The following is a 23,137-nucleotide window of genomic DNA, read 5'->3' as shown; positions in this document are numbered from 1 at the left end:
GGCTGCACGATATGAGGAAAATCGCGATAAATAAACAGATATTAAAGTGTACTCAGTTCTGCTGCTTTCAGTATTCCACTAAAATACAACAAATTGCTTGTTGAATTTAAAAGAAACGAAAGGAAATATTTTCCATTTCCAACATTATTTTAACAAATTTAATTGAATATAAAAGGAACCACTAAAAAAAGAATGACTATCTTTTTAAACTGTAATTTTCTTTCAAATAACACAAAAAATTTATGAGCGTCTATCACGATATGTCGCAGCCTTTCGTGTATATTGTGCCAGTTGATATTGCGATAAACGATAACGATTAAAAAAATTATATATTGTGCAGCCCTAACAGTGATCCTACTTTATTATAACATATTGTTTTATAGTGGACAAAAGGAAACTTTTCACAAGCATCTCCATCATCAAGCTGCCACTAACATACTATGACTGGATAAAAACACATTGACATACTGCAGGTTCAACTCACCTTTTCACCAGTACAATTACAGGTAGATTTGTTCTTTTATCATTGCCTCCGGTGCCCAGACACACAGACATCCTACTGCTAAACAACCCGTCATTAGCAACAAGGCTACAAATACTCCCCTGAGCTTTAGCATGGCAGGGTCACATATTTAACCCCTGAATAATGGAGACACTTGAATAACATATCACCATTAATCAGCCTTAATACTGAGAAAATAGAAGAATGGGACACTGAGTGGCCCCTGGAAAGTATTGTTAAGTCCCTGAGCCTTTATACAACTGTCACTGTTAGTCTGTCTCAGGACACGTGGACACTTAAATGGCTAGAGAACTGCCATGCATTGTTAATCAAAGAATAAGTTAGACCACAGGACATCCATATTTACAGTACTTGCTGGACAATAAGCTTTTATTTCAGCTGTCATCAGTTGTTTGTCTGCTGACACGTGGCCACTTAAAACCAACTAGCAGAGGTGACTGGGATTGGCATTGATTGTTTGCAGAAGACTTGGAATAATTTTGGCAGGAGGTGTGGAAATTTACAGCATTAGAAATACAAATTAAATCAGGCTTAAAGAAGACTAAATGTGGGAGAAGGACACATAATGACCCCTGGACAGTATTGTTAAGAGATTAGGATTTTATGTAGACTGTCATTGCTTATTAGTCTAACCCGTGGGCACTTAAAACTTCTTTTGAAAGGAATTGACACTGACATCTAATGTAAAAGCCCATATAAAGCACAAAATCTGTTGACAGAATGAGATTTTTTGGTGTCATCATGTGGTATCAGAGATGTTATGCAACAATCACAGTTGTATTTCCCTAGGCAGGAAAAGTTGTAGGTAGTTCTATAAAATCTATTTTGTTTTAACAATACAATCTGTGCTGTCTATAGTAAAGTCTCCATCCAAATTTAGCAAAGAATGTCACTGAATTTCCCCCAAAAAACAGCAAAAGAAAATACTAATGAATGCGCATTTCAATGTACTTCTATTAGGCAAATATTAGTAGAATCGTAATAGTTTGTTTCCTTTTACACACAGAAACAAATGGGTTGTATTGTATTGTATGTGCACATACGCACGGTCTCACCTGAGCTGCGACTGCAGTTTGCCGGCCTTGGTGATAAAGTCCTCCCAAATAGGATAGCTGCTCTGTTGAGGGGAAAAAAGATACATAAACATGAATGACACAATCATCAGAACAGATTTCAATACTCCCACAGTTACATAACAGTTCAATCAACATGAGGCCATACTGATGAATCACCTCACCTGAGGGCTAATCAGAACTAACCAAGGCTTAAGCTTTCTGATACAATTTCAACAGCTGGCTTTTATTTTGATCCAATTTAGTTTAACTTTTTTTTATTTTATTTTTTTATCTGCTAATGGGAGAATAGACATACTGTCATGTCCTGCATGTTCAACGTTTCAAAATGGGTCACAGGCCTCTTTTGGAAAGATCCCCACACAACAAGAGCACCAATACATGATATAATGAGCCTGGTTCCTGATGGGACTCTAAATTTATCTAATTCAGGTCCTGGGCTGAAAATAGTTGAATAGCCTATCAAAAGCATCACAGAGAACAGGTGGCCTAATGCATCAAAAAGAGGAGGCTAGGACAGCACCAGATAATGTGATGAATATCGCATGAGCACATGTTTGTTGCAGATGTGCTATTACTGTCAGAGGTCTGAGGAATGTCATGTTATGCTGTCAAACATTACACCCAACAACCAACTCAACTCTCAACCTACAGTACCTCTTGCTTTCTCTTTCCCAATCTGCCTCACATCACTTTTGTTCTTTTCGACCTCTGCCCTCTATTTGCATGTTGCTTATCCCTATCTCTTCTCACTGTCTGTCTCCCTCTCTCTCTCTCTCTCTCTCTCTCTCTCTGTAGTGGCCACCACCATCAGCTCAGCCTGCTTCAGAACAGATATCAAACGCTCCTGCACCATGGTACAAATGAGCCTTCTCTGCATTTCTCTTATAATTTCTTACTCTTCTTGTTGACAGCTTAGGTTTAGTGAGCTGTCACTTTATTGTTTCAGCATCTGTAGCGCTCTAAAAGAAAAGGCATTTGATATTTTCACTGGATTCTCTGACAGCATAGATGTTCATAAAATACAGGGGAACCATGAACTGTCAAGTGAGACATGGGAGGCTGAGAAGTGTGGAGTGTCCGAGCAGTATTCATAACAAACTTTCTGACACCAGTAGAGCCGATGGCTGGCCATTTGACCTACACACGTCAAAGCCTTCAGACCCTGCGGGTAATTTTTTACCCTGACAGCTACATTCCCGGAATTCCTTCAGACAAGATGTACAACAGCTGGGAAATTGTTAATTGTCTCATCGACCAAGCTGTAAGAGATAACATCAAAATAAGATGCCCTAGTTTTGAGACTGATGGTTGCCATATTTAGCCTTTATGCACTGTTGGCTGCTGCATACACATCAAACTGGAATAAATGGACGTACAAATGTATTTGTTTTTCCAATAGAATAGAATGGAAGAAATTGAGAAGAGCGCAGTCAAATATATTAATATAGGCTAACTTAGCTAACGTTACCACAAAAAGTAAACCTAATATACGTAAGACCAGAAATACTACACAATTTAACCTAGCTATAAACATCAGTTGGAAAGTATCTCACATTTACTCAGCTCTACTCCATTTTGTTTATCGACTTCTAACGTTAGCTAGCTAGATATACAATAAGAAGGTCTGGTCAGAAGTCTGACGCTAAGTTTGTCTGGCTAACATCAAATTACCTGTAGTTGACCTAATACTGATAACGTTAGACTGATTGGGAAGTTACTATCTGGCTGGGGAAGATAATTTTTGGACGTCGCTTAACGAAGATGTGTTGCATGTTCATTTGGCTTACCTTCATGTCTCCGATAACAGTTTGAAAGAGTCCTCCGAGCGCGCTGCATTCCTTCTCGATAACAGCCTCCATTTTCAGGACCAACTCCAGTGGTCAGTCCCGACTCGGTGAGCCGCTTTCAGTTCGCCACCTCCGCTCTCCAGGAAAACCAAAATACTCCAAAAATATGAACAAAAACGAACAAACCCTTGTGTTAAGATTCTACTGTTCCGTAATCGATGAACAACAACTTTTATCTCAGTCAAATGTAAAGAAGCACAGATCGGTTCTGCTCTGGTGCACGGTTTACTTCAAATCAAAAGAAGTTGTTGGGACGAAAGAGAAATTTAAATCCCCCTCTCCCCTACACGCCGCCCCGTTTATACTCATGGCTGGACCTTGAAGATTGCAGTTTGCTAGCCGAAACTAGAAATAATCCCAATGTTAGGCTGCTAATGTTACTCCGTATCTTGACAGGTAACGTTAAATGCCGACACTCACTCGTTACTCCTACTGCTTTCTCAACACTAACTGAGAGAGAGAGAGAGAGAGAGAGAGAGAGAGAGAGAGAGAGAGAGAGAGAGAGCGAGAGAGAGACGAGAGAGAGAGAGAGAGAGAGAGAGAGAGACGAGAGAAACCGAGACAAGAAATAAGCATCAAGCCTCCCTAAAGAAAAAATGCATTTCCGGTTAATTAGTTTACACCAAAATAAAATATCTGATAAATGGTGTTTAAGTCGCCCTGGAGAGATAAGTAGAATGAAAATGGAATGGAATGGAAATTTAAAATTAGGGTTCGGCAAATTAGTAATACTAAGTAGTAGTAGTACTCATAGCAAAATGCCTCGAAAGGGTCTTTCTCTATCACTTTGGGCTATTCTATTCATAATCACACACTGTGTGTAAGTGTAGCCTACATCAGTTAAATGCAACATAAATCAAACATTTAAAGCTCGAGGTAAAACTTTATATTTTTAACATTGGACGTGTTGTTATTTTTATTGTGAAGGAATGCCCGTAATACTTCCGGTATTTTTCTGTTTGACTTGACTTTATGATGATAGGAGATGCAGCAGCAGAGGAGGTGCAGTGAGTGAACGCGCGCATGGGGAGGTAAGCGCGTTCATGGTGTTTGTCCATTTGGTAGCACTGTAGGCTATCGTACAAAGCAGCGCCCTAACAACGGCTTGAATGTGTGGACTAGTTAGCTGACATTACTTTTGTAAGCATAGAACAAAGTATTTTCTTCCCTGTGAGTTGTGTTTAACGTCATAAGTGTTGATACAAGCACAATATTATAAAGAAACACATCAATTATGTTGACGCCAACGTTTTTGTTATTTATGTATAAACATTGGATACATGTTGAAAGGTTGAGCAGTTGTAGACAACGGGAGACATCTAGTGGCTGAAGTGCAAATTACAACATACAACTATTGCAAGGAGTTTAAATAGATGTGATGTGGTGAGCGTTAATTAGGCTACATCCAATCACAGGAGCAAATTAATGAATCAATTAAGTCAACCGTTTCTATAAAGACCGTATCTATAGCGCTAAAGGCATTTAAAAATGATGTTTCATTGTTTCTAGCACTTACCTAACCTTAACCTTACTTTTAAAGGTATAGTCATATGAGCCGTACTGCTTTTTCAACAGTAAATATATATGTGCTGAAACTGTATTACAATACACCATGACATATTTAGTTTTGATAGTGTGTGTTAAGTGAAATTAAATGTATTCACAGAAAGGCCGAGTCATAAAAATATCGGACCACGGTTACTCTCACAGAAAATCAAAGGGACATTATGTTCACTTAGTCAAGTCTTTGAATTATGCAACCTGAGGAACTCTGTGGGAAACAATAGGCCTACTGCCTGGGACACAGTTTATCCCTGTACACGTTGCTGTGTTTCCCCCATAGACAGTAAACGAAATGGACACATTGACGCCATAGACTTCAACGGAGACCATTGAAGTCAATTAGAAGTACTTTTCCGGTGATGGCTGAGTGTTACTGCGCAGTCTACAACTGGGCTTGACGACGTAGATGATGACGTGAGAAACCTGTCTGAAAGTTGTAAGTCTTGTGGTAGCTGTGCCAAGAGAAATCTCAGTCATTCCGAACAGGGTGAGAACTACGTGGGAGCTCGGCTCCTCTTAATAAGACATGGGCTCCCCCGAAAACGTGATTTTTTTTCAATTTTGGGGGGTCTCTAAAAATATTGACAATGTGTAATTTTGACGTGCAATTTCAGTTTTGTGTAATGTGATCGTCATGGATTAATATCTGTAAAATTGCAAAAATATCATTCATTCATGCATGACGGCAATTTTTACCTATTTCACTTCAATAAAGATAACTATACATGCTATTCCTGTCATGAGCATCAAGGCGTGGCGGCGCTGTGGGGCAAATTTAACTCATGTTTAGTACATGCTAACTCAAAGATTCATGGAAAAAATATAAACATTTATCGCGTGCGCAAAATCCTTGAAATACATTCTGCAGTTAGCATCGTATAGCCATGGCAAAAAACAAGAAAACAAGGGCAAGGCAGTTTAATTCATTTTGGTTTTACGAAGAACTTGTGTAGGGATGACACGACCGATTCACCTGCTGCAAGCCCTGCTGTTGAGGCGGGAGGGAACGAGACGAGAGGGCATGACACGGGAGTTAGCACACTCCCTTGTCAGAAACAAGAAACAATGTCCTCTCTGGCTGAAGATGGTGGTTGTAACAGCTCGTCAGAGGCCGGTCACGACCCTGACACCTCTTGCTCCTCTCTCCCGTTAAACTGGAACAGCAAGCAGTGGAGAGACTGGAAGAGCCGACATACATGGCTGTTTGTAAAGGATGGAAGCTTGGGGTGCATCGCTTGTGGGGACGCAAAAACCCTTCTTCTGTCTGAAAAGGTAACTGGCACACACTTGTCTGAGGAGTGGATCAATGGGGAAGTAAGCAGCACTGCTCAGAACAAGTTGCGAAAAAAAAAAATATAAACACAGGGACAGCATTGCACACAAGAGGGCCATTGAAGTGGCATTGATTAAGCAAAAGGAGATTCTGCCAAATAAAGTAATTGAGGTGAATTCCAAATTAATGGAGGAGACCGCAACATCATTCAGGTCCGCCTATATGGTGGCTAAGGAAAGGCTGTCTTACAGAAAGCTCACCCCTTTAATGAAGCTTCGGGAGCTTAATGGCGCAAAGGTGGGAACTGCGCATAAATCAGATCACTCCTGCGCTGAGATTATAGGTCATATTGCACAGCAAATGCGGAAGAAGTTTGTTTCCAATATTCGAGAGCTCAATTCAAAAATTAGCATCACCATTGACGATCTCATCGTTTACGTAAGCTGTGATGTGAGTGGCAAAGGAGATGTAGAAAATGTGTTTTTAGACATTGTAGAGTCCATTTACAACACGTTAAAACAGTGCCTTCGTACAGCGGGATTAGATGATGAGTTTTTGTGAGAAAACCTCATCAGCATCGCCACAGATGGAGCTTCAGTTCTCACTGGCAAAAACACTGGAGTCATTGCAAGGCTTAAGCATGACTTTCCAAACATCCAGTCCATACATTGCTTGGCCCATCGCCTTGAATTGGCTGTCCATGATTCTTTGAAAGTGGTTGCTGGATGTAATCATTTCGAGTTTTTCATTGCCAAGCTGTATTCTCTGTACCACCAGTCTGCAATGAATGTGAGATTGCTTGAGGAAGCAGCTGCGCATCTAAATATGCAGATTTTGAAAATTGGACAGATATTCACCATCAGATGGGTGGCGAGTAGTTTCAATACTGTAAAGGCTGTCTGGAATAACTACCCTGCTTTAGTGCGCCACTTCAAAATTGCAAGCGAGGATGCATCTCACAATGACACAGAGAGGAAGAAATTCCTGGCGCTATACAAACACCTCACAAACTCAGGGTTTTTACTTGATTTGGCTTGCATGAAAGACATACTCCGTGAGTTGCAGGGCCTGTCACTGAAATGTCAGCAAAGAAACATCACTCTAGTTGATGCCAGTTGCCACATTCTGCAGACTATTGATATACTAAAAGCAATGAAAGCGAGTGGAGGGAAATCCACACAGAAAGCTGAACAGCGCACGTCCCTGGGGCTGTTTTAAAGATGTTCAACTGGTTGAGGGCACAGGCAAGATGAACCGAAATCAGCTTTATCAATCTGTGATCGACAATCTCACAAGGCGAATGCCAGAATCAGACCTCCTACAAATGCTAAAACCCCTGGACAAGCGCTATTGGCCACAGGATCGGAATGCTTTGATCCTGTATGGAGAAAATGAAGTACGTGCACTTGCTAAAATGCTTGGGGAACCAGCCAGAGAGGTGGTCGAGGAGTTTCGCGACTGGAAGTTACAAGACAGGGCACCAGGCAGAAAGCTGGAAAAGATTTGTACAGCGAGTAGAACATACCGTAAATGATACTGACAGCAAGACCCACAATAGATTGCGTGAAAACAGCCTCTCATCGCTCCTTTTTTTGGACATTAATGGACCCCCAATGGAGAGTTTCGACCCAATTCCCTTTATCGCATCTTGGATTAAGGCACGTCATCGTCCATCCACTTCTTGGATTTCTGGACGAACAGCAAAGGAAGCTGACCCCAGGCCTCTGTGGTCAATTCTGTGTTAAGGTGAGGCATGCTATTCACAATGTGATTGGATTGTTAAAGGTCTGCGTGACTCTCGATGTTTTAGGCCTAATTGAACGGAGGAATTATATTATTTTTCGGTAGCCTGAGTAACTTGTCTTTAACTGTTGTTCATGTGAAATGTCAAAGACAGCCTGATGCGTTTTTGTGGCTGGCTGTTTGCTGTTTGACCTATCAATCCCTGTCGATAAAGTATAATAGGGTAAATCCTGTATAGCGCATAAACTTGTAGCTGTTATGTATCTTTGTAAGTCATTGTAAGTTGCGCAAGCGCACGGCAAGACCCCCCCCTTCACTGAAAAAAAGGGGCTCCCCCAAAGGCCACGGTATAGTTCTAACACTGATTCTGAATCTTGCAGAGACGGAGAGTAGGAGCTGTCCATTGCCTGTATAATTTCCACATCTCCCGAGAATATAGGTGTACCTCGTTACCTCTACTTCATTATTTAACAACATATACTTTTCTTAAAATATCCAAGTTGTTCGTGGATAAATGTTACTTCATATGAATTCACTTGCCTCATACCGAAGTATTACTAATCCATCAAAACGTTGCTGAAATATTTTGTTCCGATGCTTTCATGGACTCTCTATAGGCTTCTCCCTTGACTGTATGCTTCCACGTCCCCCCCGATTGCCTGCAAGCTTCTCCTGACTGTACGGTAATTTCTCTACTGTGCGACAGAAAGTTGCGTGGTTATGACACAATCAATAGCCTATTCTTCACAAAAACAACAAATAAACAATGGAGGGCGCCCAGATCACTCAGTTGGTAGAGCGGGTGTCCATATATAGAGGTTTACTCCTCGACGCAGCGGGCCCGGGTTCGACTCCGACCTGCGGCCCTTTGCTGCATGTCATTCCCCCTTCTCTCTCCCCTTTCATGTCTTCAGCTGTCCTGTCAAAAATAAATGCCAAAAATGCCCCAGAAAATCTTTAAACGCTTCAGATGTAAAGTTATTCGCTGCCAAAGTGACGCCAAAATGAATGGGAGACAATGGAATGGAACGGAAGGTGATGGTTTGTTAGCCTAGAATCTCCCCATAGGAGGTACGCTTTCCAGATGGTCGCTTACCCCCTTGGTTTCCTCTCATAATGCCCGTATGTGTAGGTCGGTCAGACTTGACATTTTCAGACTTTAGCGACTCCTAGTGGTAGAATAAAAAAGACAACGTGGCAGACAACAATGGACCCTGTAATGATTCAAAGACAAGAGCTTCTTTTTTCTTCAAAACCTTTATTTCTGTAGTTCGAAAAATTCATTAAAAATGTCAAAAACAGCAGGTGTCAAAAATCAAAGATTCTTTATTTAAAAGTATTTTTAAATTAATAACATTTAATAGCCTAATGCAAAGAAAAGTATACAGCTAATACAACTAATAAATCATGTAGCAACATAGTTATTGATTTGGGTAATTTTATGATGAATCATCGCAGTTACAATAATCATCAAACACTAAAAACATACTACTATATATACTTAAATGATCCATTATTAGATACAAATCAATGTTTGAAATATAGTAGCTGACAAAAGCTGTTTTTTTATTGATGGTCAGATTAAATGTTAGTTTGTAGTAGCCTAGAACGAGAATGACAATGAAATTCATCAATAAGTCACAGTGGAGTCACATACAACAACACAAGTTTAAACAGGAACAGATATTATCACATGAATAGTTACCAAATTGTGAAAAAAAGTTCTCACAACAAGAAATTACAAATTTCAAATTTAAATATCAGATAAACTCATATTTTAAATAGTAGCCACATCAAAATGTATTAACAGTCGTCTAGAGTGAGTTTACAGCTCAGTGAAAACAATCATGTTGCCTTTTAGGCTTTTTCAAACTAATTGCACCATCACATTATTGTTCTATTGTGCATAACCTATTAGCAGCATACATAGGCATGTTTTTGTGGTATATCAAATGGGAAATATTCCCTTCAATATGGATGTGACTCAGGAAATTGGGCAATATGACTAATTCAAACTAATTGCATTATAACATTAAAAGGACAAATCCGACGCAAAATGAACCTAGGGGTTAATAACACGTGTACCGAGTCAACCGTTCTCTGGGATTTGTTTTCATGCTAATCGAATGTGACCAGTTTTAGCGCAAACCGCTAATTAGCATATAGCGCTAGTCACCGGGGCACGGGTAAAGTAAAAAGAAATCGCTATTTCTATACCACTAACAAGGCTAAAAATAGCACCACACTTCCACGGTAGCATAATGAAGGTCCCAACATGTAAACCGAAGCATTGAGAACTTTGTAAGTGTACAAACAGTTTATTAAAAAGATAGTTTATAAAGACAGTACCGTTCACGTATATAGGCGGGTGCCATCTTGGGAAAAAAACTCACGACTAGTCGAACGACGAAAGTTCTCAATGCTTCGGTTTACATGTTACTTACATCTTGCATAATCACCCTGTATAGACTGGTATCGTATTCAACTACTTAAACTGCTATTCTTTAACTGTGTCCTCAAAATACTTTTAACAGCCCAGAACCTACCTGAGCCCAATTCTTTCAATATCTCAGAAGAAGAATTATTGTATTAATATTATTGTCGAGAAATCTTAACAGATGTTTTGACTGAGGCAGAAATTTTTGTATGTTTGTATTTTTTTTTCTTCCTTTGATGACCTGAGTATCCCATCAGAAAATAACAACGTTTTCACTGAACAGAATAGCAGTGCTCTCCATGGAGCTCTGGATGGTGTGGCATATGTTTTAATAATACATGCTAAAGTTATGAAGTTATGACGCAGTTATAAAACTAGTTTGCACTGGTTTTCCCAGTTACATCCTCCACCTCTTGAAGCCCATCACCATACTGCAGCCGTAGCATAGTGTCACCAAAAATGCAAATATCTGGGACAAAAAGACAAAAAGGAGAGAAAGCAACAAAACTGGTCAGAAAAACCCAGCCAACTTTACTCACATGTGCTAACTGCAACTTGATTCATTACCTATCTATAATTATTTAACTATTTTAAATCCATTACGTTCCAACAAGCTTATCTGAAGACATCTTTCTTATTCTAATCAGCAAAAAAACAACATGTATAAAGCAGCTGAGTGAAGCATTTTTATAACCCTAACTAGAAAAGGTGAAATTGTTTGCAAAAGTGGCTAATATAAATATTCATCAAAAGTATCAACTCAAATATACTGTTTTAAAATGACCTTTTCTTTGGTATATATATATATATACACAATATATACAGAATATGAAAACTCAGCACAGAAATGTAGCCTTTTATATGAGTTTCTCAAGTTACACATGTTGGGTCAGCACAGGTTTCTTTTAATATAAGACCTAACATCACATAACCAAACATAACCTATAATATTTCTGTCAAAGAGGAGGGCCAGCACTTGCTTTTTTAATCATACTGTTTATGGCCTGATAGATCTAGCTGATAGCAGGACACAACAGGCATGCATTCAATATTCTGTTTATTTATGGCAACATGGACACGCTTTCACTTTATCAGAAGTTTTTTAAAACCAAAACAAGACCAAAACTGACGTTTAGTGAGCAGGGAGGTTACTGTGTAAATGCAAATGTGTCAACTGAGGTGTTTCTTTGAACTTATTGAGAGCCTAAACAACTAATAAGGCTGTTATTACCTTCATGATTATATGAATTAACCTTTCGTAAAACCAACTATTTCTGTTTTTCTTTTGTGGTTTTTTTAAATCTTTGTAACGCAATTTCAGCAGCTCCCGTACGTCAGTAAAAGTCAACCAAGGAGTTTGACATTGGGCTATATTCAATCAGATAGCACTGTGAGTGCATTATGATATGAATTAAAATGTACAAATTATACATGCACTGTATTACAGACTTTATTTGAAAATATATGACACTCACCGTGGCAGCCACATTAATACTGTATTGCTTGTCATTCAGGACTGTGAATATGTTGCCCCGAGGGTAGGTTATACACATGACACTTTGAGTGCTGTTAGGCAGTGGCTTGATGTGGGCTCCTCCATTAGCTGCTGTAGTTGCTGCCTCCAGCACGAAGGCAGCAACGTAGAAAAGCAAAGCTATGAAATGGTAAATCACATCCTGGGGGAAAAGAAGAGAGAATGCATTACAAATAAACACAAAAAAGTTCAAGTAGTAGCAGTAGATGGGAACAAAGAGTGACCAACATGTGAGTGTTATCCCCATTGGGTAATTATCAGACAATAGCTGCACTGGTCACTACAGCTCCCTGGACTTTGGCATTCACATAACAGACCAGGCTATCTATCGGTCAAAGAATTAGTTATAAAGCATAACATAGTAGATAAAACAAACATGGAAAATAAAAGAATGAGTGAATACATATACAAAAGAGTGAAAAGACTTAAGTTATTTGGAAACCATCATATTAATAAAGAAAGTAGAAAGACAGACACAGAGAGAGTACGTGTCAGAGAGTAAAGAAGGTTAATGAGAGTTTGTGTTGTCGACTTTGCGAGCCCGGCGGGACTACAGGCGGGCCTTTGTTGCGTATTGGTGTGAGCTCATCATCCTTGTCACTCATTGTTCGGCCGAAAAACAAACAACTTCACACGCCTGGCTACTCCTGGAGCAGGGCTTGGAGCCCGAGGCAAGGCAGGCTCTGTCTGAGAGCCCAGACTTAACACAGAGTACACTACAATGACATATCACATATCACAATAACATGGCACAGGTTCTCACTTTTCGTCTTATATTGTACATTTATAGTAGTTATGCACTAATGGAAAATGCTCTCTAATAGTGATTTCATGTTTGTTACATTCTATATGTTGTACTCCACATACATGTAGGTGCTAGGGTACATTATTGAAAAGTTCTTAAGCAAGGTACTTAGACTGCTTATAGCCTAAACTCATTATTATATCAGATTTTTAGGCAAGGAAACCAGCCTAAATTAGTTGATTTTCATTGAAATACAAACTGCCTCATGTGCTGCACTAATATGTAGCATCTTCAGCCACACCTGCTTGAGCTTTTTACATACAACAAGAAGGCTATGGGTTTACAGCTAAGCTATATACTGTACAGTAGTTACAACAATAGCTATTTCACAACAGGGATGCAACTATCGATTACTTTTATTACCGATTGATCTGAAGACTATTTGCTCAATCAGTCGATTAACCAGCTAGTCTAAAAAACGTCCCACCATAATTTCAAGGTGCCAGAGGTGATGTCATTATGTCTTGTTTTGACCCACCAACAGTCACAAACTCAAAGAGAATCAATTTTCTATAATATAAGACAATGGTTAGCAGCAAAATGACTCAATTATCAAAAAATTGGAATTGATGGATTTTCTGTTGATTGGGCAATCAATGAATTGACTAAATGTTGTAGCTCTATGTCACTTGGTGCTCTATGTAAATTTCCACATTAATTGCTAGCTCTATACTGGGATTAGTGCAGCCATTCTGATAGATCTTGTCTTAGTTCAGTTCTGAACTACCAACAGCTTACCTTTAATAACGTAGAAGTTTATAGCCTAATGTTGGCATTCTGGTGTAGGTGACAGCCAGCTTCTGACAATTTAAGTTACCATTATTGTCTAAATTACAAATCTCCAGAGCTGTTAATGTTTACTACGAAATACTTTAATGTTTCAAGCCACCTTTAAAACAAGTCACATCTGTCATTGCAACAACTTGGCTGTGTTCTACACTGGCACGGAAAGAAAAGTTGCCAGATGACTGTCATATTAAGATGAGGAAGTGTAACTGCTTATGTTTGAATAAGTGGCATAAAGCTTTGTGGGATCCTACAAGAGAGCTGATAAATGAATAAACCATCTGCCTCACTGTGTAGTTAGATCATTATACTGAAGAAACAACATGTTTGTTAAGCACCTGTTTTAAATTACAACACAACAGTTGCTGCCATGACAACATTATCAAACATGACAGTCATCGTAAAGGTGGAGTGGAGTTTTTGACACAGACCTACAGTACCAATGGTGTCACACTATTCCACTGATCAGGTGGCTGTAATACACCAATATTCTACAATGTGCCCGCAAAGACAGGAAAGAACTAGACTGCAAGCTAGTAAACATGGACAATATCGCCGCTCAATGCATGCCGGTTGAATTTGTGTCCGACTTCATCCTAACTTGCTCCGACGTCATGCACACGTGGGCAACGATAACCTCACGAGATCATGGTGGCCGCATTTTTGAGAGGCAGGCGCCGCAGTTGCTCTCCACCGACTCAAGACCCAGGCGGACCCAGGGCATGATGGGAACCTGCCTGGCTCTCAGCTGATCTAACAGCTTGTTGGTTCAGAATCGACTCAACATGATGACATTTTATATGTCATCATGTTGTCTGTGTAAAGGCTTATTCTGTACAGAACACGTGTTGTGTGGCGGAAGGTGACGCTTAGAAGTAAGAGAGACTAAATCCGTTCAGATTTCGGATCATCTACAGTCTGTTGTTTATTAACATCAGCAACAGATCGTGTGTAGAGCATTTTAACAGGCTTCTTTGTCATAATAAAAACAACTGGAGACTGCGTACAAGCTGATATATGGGTCTGATAACATTTTAATTAATTGGAATCAGACCTAACAGGATGAAAGTGTTTCTGTGACTTCCTGTTTAGACTGAAGGCTGCTGGAAACGGCTGGAAACTGTCCAACTTGACCGCGGCTTTTTGTCACCGCCCCCTGCTGCTGCCGCCTGCTTTCGTCCACATTACAGGCGAGGCGCAGCTCATTTCGAACAAGCCTAATGTTTTATGAGGAAGGAAATGCACTCAACATGTTTGGTAGACCTTTAAAGACGAACACAATGTGTTATGGTGAGTAACCCTGAATTAAACATAACTTTTGTCTGTTTATAAGTAAACTCCACAGCTAAAACATTTTAAAAAGTGTTTCGCTATGTTATGTTGTCAAAGCATTCACAGGCACTTGCACACAAAAAAAAGATAAGCAAAATGAAAGGCTTCCAGGCATAAGTGGTGGGGAAAAAATGTGGTGCCCTTTCAGTGTCTGACCAATCTGAGGTATAGGGTTTAATATACAGTACACATTTTAGTGGATGGAAGGACAGAGCGTGACTGACTGATCAGATCATTTATCTACCACTCACCAAGAAATTCCAATCAGTGTTGATGCGGTCAGCCAGGCCGGTGACGAGGAGCGCGAGGTAGGCGGAGGAGAGGAAGAAGGTGGTGAGGGAGACAAACATCACCCAGCCCTGCAGCAGAGGCACGGGCACATTGGAGGACGCCACCAGGATCCATACCAGACCACCAAATAACTGGGGATAGAGACAAACACTCCTATTGGTCATTATGTTTCAGTGGACACATTTGTATAGTTACAGGCTTGCCAACTATTTATGATGCACTAAGAAGACATAAAAGTATAATAACTGTACATATGTATGCTAGTAAGGTTTATTGTACTTATGACATCCAACTTAGAATCTGTTTGCCTCACTGAGTGAAAATCATTGGAATACGCTTAATGTAAGTTGTCCAGGAATAGCTGTGGTACACCAGTCTGCTGTGACTGAATGAATGTACTCAGTACACAGTACTGATAGAAAAATGATGAATTTTATAATACAATTGAAACTGTATTACATGTGGATCAGGCACGTCTGATTGTTGCATCAATAATTGTGAGATTTTGCATTATCTGCTCATAATATGCTGCTTTTCACAGTTTGGTGACAGAATCCAAGGCAAAGTAAAATCAGCTATGTTTATGGTAAACTTTGGACAAAGGAGCAAACATGAAGTCAACACAGTTTATTAAAACACTGAAGAAGATTGTGTTATGGAACTTCCCAAGTATTTCTAGACTACAGTATCTACTGTAGTTTATGACAGGTGTAATATCTTGGCAAAGGCTTTCACATTGTGCACGCTGACAGACACACATTGGCAATTGAATGATAGTTTCCATCTGAAGGCCTATCTGTACAGGCCTTCACCTGCAAAGGCCTATAGATAGGTAGTCAAATAATCATAAGCTTAGAGGTAGCATGTAAAACACGTTTTTCTATAGTGAAAGGAGATGACGGTGATAACAAATTTGGTATTTTACATGCCTGCACTGCTCTATAAGAAACAGGTGTTTTGACCCTCGCGGCCAGTCTTGGCGACATTTGCCCTTGCTTTGACTCGTTATTCAAAAAAAAAAAACAGCTTCAGGCAATCACAGTGACGACCAGTGTGTTGGCAAAATCCAAACACTCCAGCCTACAACTTAAAGTCTAACTGGACTTGAACAACGTGCTGTACAAGGCCATCGATTATTAATAAAGAATTAGTGACTAGGTTCTGCAGACTAGAGTAGGCTATTGCTACAATACAACTGAAGTCACTGATACATTGTAAGAATATAACATACAGTTGAACATCACAGATACAAAACACACTTACTATTTCTACACAGACAAGGGCTCCAGAGTAAGTTCTCAATACTTCCAGTCCCAAAGGAAGAGAAATGGTTGGCGCTGGGAACGAGGTGGCAGTGGGATTAGCGGCTGGTTCCGACATCTCTAAATCTCCCTCTCTCTTCTCTCTATCTCCCCCTCGCCTGTGGCTCTCACTCTCTGTCGCCCACGAAAAAGAGTCCGTTGAACAAAGGACTGGAGCAGCGGAGGAAATTCCTCCGGAATCATGTGTCCCCGAACGCAAAACAGGTCGGACAGGTGCAGGTGCAGGTGCCACTCCCTGGAAACCAGCGGTGCATTCAAGGACCTCACGGAAGCTCCTACATCCACATCCGTTTAAACAATTGCAGTGGTGGAATCAATGTACATTAATTACTTGCTATACTTAAGTACAAATTCGAAGTATTTGTACTTTATTTGAGTAGGTTACTTCCATTTTATGCAACTTAATACAACTTCCCATCAATTCTCAGAGGCAAAACTGTACTTCTTAATCCACTGCTTTAGTTAGTAGCTAGTTACTTTTCAGATGACAATTTTCTTCCTATCCAGTGAAAACCCTCTATCTCTAAATTTGGTGATTTTGATGAGAATGTTGATGATAAATCCATAAAAAAACATCCCACTTCCTTTATGGGTTGTGAAAGCTGTCCTACTTCTTAAGCTAAATAAACTATTTAAAAATTATTTTGGATGAGCTGGAAAATGCGTCACCAAAATATGAAAACAGGCCTGTCTTTTTGAGCTGAAAATGAAGTTTACTTTTTAGAGATACATGGTCACAGGACAGCGCTACAAACATATTCAGATCTTATAGAATATATATATATTATAGAAGCCTATATTAAAATACCCAACAGTATATAAAGGAGTTAAAATTAGCACAACCTTAAACATCTAAAATGCAACATACACAATGCAGCAGTAATATCAATCCAGAAACATCATATATAATAGTAAAACACTGACAAGAACCATGTTACTGCTAAATAAGTACTTTCACTTGTGATACCTTAAGTACGTTTTGCTGATAATTCTTACATATACTTTAACTTAAGTAAGGTTTTGAATGCAGAAGTTTTACTTGTAGTAGAGCATTTTCACAGTGTGGTATTAGCACTTTTATTAAAGGATCTGAATACTTTTCCCACCACTGCTTATATGTGCAACACTGGCAAGAAAAAGCCAATAAAATGTTGACAAGTCATGTAACTAAGCTTATAATTAATTTAGTAGTTCGAAGTTGACTATAGTACAATAGAGAGGGAGGCTAGAACAAAAACAACACCCATTACCCATAATGAATGATCCATAATGAATGATAACCAAAATATATTTTCTTCATGTCAGTCATGGTTATAACATGCCAATAAATTTAGTTTTGGCAGAATGAATCTGCTGTTTGCATCAGATGTTGGTAAGGTAGTATATCAAGTATGTTATAAAAGGCTTCAAGGCTATCAATGATTAACACCACAGACTGATCCCTCCTTTACTCCTTCATGTTTACATTACTTTTATGCTCTCCACACCCTAAATGTCAATTCTTAATACTATAACTCTGCAATCAGTAGGCTACATTGTAAATATATGTGCTCATCTTGTACTTCTGGTAATTCCAACTCCAACTGAAGGCAACAATTTTACTCCCACTTGTTGGTTGGAGCCCTGGCTCCGTCATTGTGTAAGCAGCCACCAGCAGACACCACAACTCAGAAAAATGACAGAGGAAAAATCAAATAGTTGGAGTCATGGCTATTGATGATTTTTTTTTTTTTAACACGGTTAGAAAAGAAATAAGGTCTAAGAAACAATGGTGTGTCTACTGGTTAACCTTCCCAGTACAGGAGCAAAGTAAATATTAGCTTAAAGGTTAGAGTATCTGCTGAGGAGAGAGGAGAACTGATTTCCAAACTGACTTAGCCATGTTTAACATCTTTGCATTAAAACATGGGACAAACACATCAAGTGTTCGAGGGTCATTTTTGGGGACCACATGTTTTTTTTTAATCAAATGGTGATGTTGTTACATTGGTTGGTAGCAGTTTCTTATGGTAAGCCACAGTTAATGTTTAGCTATGACTTGGGTCATGTGAACCAATGTTGATATAACCTTTTAAAGGGCGCTGAGCTTAGTTCACAGTTAGAATCAATACCACCTGTATAAGACCCCTGTATCCTATCATGTGAGATACCAGCATTGTTAGATTGGAAATATTTTTAAGGGTGATTTTTTTTTTAACATCAAGGAAATCACAAGTTTTAAGAAGCACATATTTGCCCCTGTTTCTCTGTACATAGAAAGACTTTAGCCCGGTGCGTCCTTGGAGGCCTTCATAGATATAAAACATATATAATATTATATCAATGCCTCACTCACTGTCATCTATGGAACAGCAGAAAGCCTGATATTAATCTTCTTTAATTAAACGGCTGATTCTTAAGCTACAATGTAAACTACTACGACTCTGCGAGATTAAAATAAGGACATTGTGAAATATAAAACTAGTCAATCTTACTCGTTTGTCCATGTTTTTAATGTTTTTATTGTTTATTTTAGAAGCAGTGGAAGAAAACAAAACAACATACAACGCTGTGTGTTACCTTTCACTTTGAATGACTAAAAAAGCAGGAACAAAATATTAATAAGCAATATTGTGAAGATTAAAGAAAACTCATTATGTGATAATGGATACATTCCCTTAACATTTGTTTTAGCGCCTTTTATTTCATAAAAGAAATTAGAAGAAAATAAACTTGGAAGTAAGAGTTTATTTGGAGGGCTTGTTTGTTATAAAGATAAAAAGTACAATAGAGACACAGGCAAATGGAACAGTTTTTATCAGGCTGTCAGTTATCGAATAGGCTATATTTACAGGAGGAGAAATGATAATCTGATCAAAACGTATTATTTATTTGTCTTTTTGGGGGGTCAGGGGGTCAGTGGGATACTGTAAAATGGGATGGGAAGGCCTGAATGGCATCAACTGACAAACGAATGGCTGCCCACAGGACCTCAATACTCACACGTCCATGGCAATTTACTGCTACAAGAAACGTCATTAAATCCCTTTAGTGAACCCGAGACCTCAGCACAATCCTCATCGCCAACACTATTATTGGGCTCATATTCTAGCCAGAAAAAACCTTCCAGATCAGTCCCATCCACCCACCTCCACTTGCCCTCACGATCCTTGTCAGACAGACCAATCCATGTTCGGACAGATTTGCTGACAAAATCCAGCTCTTCTTTTGTTGTTACAATCGCCAGGTCCTCTCCTCTCCTTTGACAGTCTTATCTGCTGTTTTCCCAGGTTTTAGTCAACCCATGAGCAGATAAATAGTAAATATTAAATAGTAGCTCTTGTCTCCAAATGTTTTCCATCCTTGGAGGCAAGGTTGACCTACAGTGGAGACAGATGAGTGTATTTCAGTGAGGCCTATTGGGACCAAAAACTGGTTTTGGAAAGGTTTAAAAAAGGCACCACCTTTCTAAACTTTAACTGCACAGTATTACCTTTTTCTACGGTTTAGAGTCCATTGCAGTTTGGGGCCATGTACAGTAACAACGATGAAAAGTGAAGCCAATGCGTATGCCTTAAAACTGCATTATATCTAATTTCCAGCAAAGGGCAACTCAAGTGGTTGCAAAAAGAAGTCAGCTTGTATAGAAGTCTATGGGGAAATGACCCAACTTGTCATTTGATTTATTACCTCAGTAAACATTTTCCTAACCAGCTTATGGTTTCAGTTGCTACTTTCAAGTCTTCTTTAATACAGTATGATGCTCATTTTGTAAATTATGGTAACATTTATTTTAAAATTGATAATAGAGCAGGGCATGCTTTAGGGCGTGGCTAACACACCAACCTGTCAATCACGATGATGCTTAGCAATGCGTATATCCATGGCAATGTGTACATTAAAATAGCCGTGAACTTGTTTTGGGGTGTTGTCCGTGTTTTCGACTCTCACTGTGTGTTTTCACTTCATCAATGTTAATTGCTCTCACTCATCAGCTCTGCGAAGCCTGGACAGTCTTTGCCTGACCTCCTCCCACAAGGCTTTCAGACCCTCTTTCTCTGCCAGCGTTGCTGTCCTCCAGTTCTTCCGTAGTTGTCGCGCCTTCGCACTGGATGGTCAATCTCCTTTTCTCTCCTTCCCTTCTCTCTTTGGGCGGTCCTCTGGTTGGAGGTCACTTCACCAAACCTGGTCCAACAGGCCAAGTATAGGATATCCCCAATCTGGTTGAGCGTGGATTCTGCCCCTCCTCGCAAAGATTCCTCCAGTCTCTTGACCAGGTCGGTGTCCAGTGTTCGCCATGCATCTGTCTCGCTTGACTTTGGCCATTTGAGCTTGCCTCTTATAGTTGGTTTCTTGGTCTCTGAGTTTGACTCTGTCCTGTGTGAGTTGGTGGCGACTGGGTCTTGGTACTCACGTAGGGGCTCTCCCTCCACCAGTGGGCCTTCTTCCTCTGTGACTTCTTTGCCTTCTGCAACATTGGGTCCATTGGCTCTGTGGTTTTCGACCTGGCTTTCGGTCCCTCTTGTCTCACTTGCTAAGGCAGTGCAAGGTTGCTGTTGGCCTTTCTGCCCACACTTTCGCTTCCCCTGGTGGATTCGCAACCCACGGAATGTGGTAACTCTTTCCCATCCGCATCCACACTTCCGGAGGATCTTCTCTTCATTTCCAAGAGTTCTGGTGTTCATCTTGTTGTCCGTTTCCATTGCCGTCGTTACCGTGTGATCCGTCCTGTTAGGCCCATCTTTCATCCCGCCTCTCGGAGGGCCTGCGGGTTGTTTTTTCTTAGTGTTCTTTGTAGTCAAGGTTTGGGTGTGCCTCTTCTGAGGTACTAGTGGGTTGGGTAACTAGCCGCCCACTACCGGTGCGCATCCAGTCTTTCGTGGTTGTCCTCCAGAGAACATATAGAGGTATAGAGATATATAGAGGTTTACTCCTCGACGCAGCGGGCCGGGGTTCGACTCCGACCTGCGGCCCTTGAGTGCATGTCATTTCCCCTATCTCTCTCCCCTTTCATTTCTTCAGCTGTCCTGTCAATAAAGGCCTAAAAATGCCCATTATTTTTAACTACTATAATATTCATTCTTTGTGTGACAACACAAAGATCAAGTGTCAATGTGTAGTAAAGACTAATAGCTAAAGTATCAAGCAGTGAGCCTGCACTTGGTTAAATGATTCCAACACAACTGTGCAGATGAATGTAGTTGTAGTTAGAAATTTAACAGTTATACAGATTTGTTTTTCACTTTTGGTGCAAAAGGCCCACTGTTTACAAAACTTTGACTCTGAGTTGCAATTTTGGATACAACAGTTTTTTGTGTTGTATGTTTAAAGTTATACAGAGGTATTCAGTAGTTCTGTTGAACAAATAAACAGAGAGTACAGGATTATTTAGACCAGTTAAATTCATCAATAGCCAAGAACTTGCATCACTGACAATAAAGACCAGCAGAAAATGGAATGGGTCGGCTGATATGACGCTGTATTAGTTAGAATTCTAATCTTTTTATCCCATCCCTTTTATTTAATGTGCACTCACATGCATTTTATCAACCCAAGTCTCTTGGTGTTTGATAATGTACCTTTATTTTCTGCACCTTGTTTGATTTACAGCAATGTCTCCAAATTTTGGAGATTCCATTCAAGTTTCAATTTCTTGTTGTTGTATTGGCTCTGCAGAACCTCTTTTGTCAGGTTGCTGGAACCAATCTTCAGTTGGTCCCCCCACATCTCTCAGAGTGTCTCTGTCTATAGTCAGGCTATAGATTGAATGTACAACTAGTTCATTCACCGTAGAATCAATGAAAAACCATGATTTGTTTTGTTTATGTTTATTTGTATAGGGACAATTATGTAGCATAAAGTTATGCCACACACCACAACATTTATTTAGCATGATTTATGGCCTAAACTAATTTGCAATGCCCATGCCTAGATAGGCCTTTAAAATACATAAAACATTGGCAGGAATGTGGTTAGATGTGTATTCTTACCTGAAATTTAAGATTGCTATCCATACTTTAATCTATGGTCAGTACCCATCAGATGCACACTATCTTTCCCAACCTCCCCTGACTTTCTGTCCATTGACACTGACATTGCTCAAGTTTGTGGTCAGGGTCTGTGTAAGTTATTATTAAGTTTGTGTTTGACACTGCAAACACAAACTTGTGGGAGGAGATCTTTGGTTTGAAAATAAAATATTTCATAACTTTCCTAACCATAAAAAAATCCTCTTCTTCAGGCCTTAATAATAACACTTGCACAGTTGTAGCCTTTGATAGCCTTGATAGCTTGCCATGTAACCATGCAGGTTATACAGTGCCAAAGAGTACAGTTGGGCAAAGCAGCTTGAAATGCATTGTTCCATATTCCATGCAAATATTGAAAGTCACCATAAGAACAGTTGTTGTACACTCTTAGCCATTTTTTATGTTTACAGCATAACAAACAATTAAAAATGAATGATAGATTTTTCATGCCAATTCAAATCCATTTAACAGCTCATTCATCACGTGACCAAAGGTGGTCGTATATGGGAGGGAGATCTTGACACCTGTCCTGGTTCAAGCATGGTCTATAACATTGAATGTGAATGTGAATGGCAGGAGTTACATGCACTCCCTTAT

The 23,137-nt window shown here is 39.6% G+C and overlaps 2 protein-coding genes and 1 pseudogene across 7 annotated transcripts in view; all 3 read right to left on the bottom strand.

Moving 5' to 3' along the window:
* Nucleotides 1-3,914, bottom strand: part of LOC144519890 (protein MTSS 1-like) — a 54,893-nt gene extending 50,979 nt beyond the window's left edge. For 4 of the 6 annotated variants that reach the window (XM_078253396.1, XM_078253399.1, XM_078253400.1 and 1 more), the window contains exons 1-2: nt 3,387-3,914; nt 1,579-1,640 (exon numbers count right to left, since the gene is read on the bottom strand). In XM_078253396.1, coding sequence (XP_078109522.1) covers nt 1,579-1,640; nt 3,387-3,458 — 134 coding nt within the window. In that variant the 5' untranslated portion in view covers nt 3,459-3,914. The remainder of the gene's footprint in view (nt 1-1,578; nt 1,641-3,386) is intronic. The other 2 variants (XM_078253397.1, XM_078253401.1) reach the window with 1 other exon arrangement.
* A 5,419-nt stretch (nt 3,915-9,333) lies between these two features.
* mal2 (mal, T cell differentiation protein 2) lies at nt 9,334-16,738 on the bottom strand. The gene is made up of 4 exons (XM_078253395.1): nt 16,474-16,738; nt 15,171-15,341; nt 11,938-12,138; nt 9,334-10,931 (listed from the first exon to the last, which is right to left on the bottom strand). Exons 1-4 carry the CDS (start codon nt 16,588-16,590, stop codon nt 10,860-10,862), a joined length of 561 nt encoding a protein of 186 aa, XP_078109521.1. The 5' UTR covers nt 16,591-16,738; the 3' UTR covers nt 9,334-10,859.
* A 2,765-nt stretch (nt 16,739-19,503) lies between these two features.
* Nucleotides 19,504-23,115, bottom strand: LOC144519019 (CD209 antigen-like protein D; annotated as a pseudogene).
* Nucleotides 23,116-23,137: the final 22 nt, after the last annotated feature.

This window comes from Sander vitreus, chromosome 6 (genome assembly GCF_031162955.1).
Source record: "Sander vitreus isolate 19-12246 chromosome 6, sanVit1, whole genome shotgun sequence".
NCBI lineage: Eukaryota > Metazoa > Chordata > Actinopteri > Perciformes > Percidae > Sander > Sander vitreus.
The sequence above is the reverse complement of the archived record's forward strand: the minus strand, read 5'-3'. Positions and strand labels throughout refer to the sequence as shown.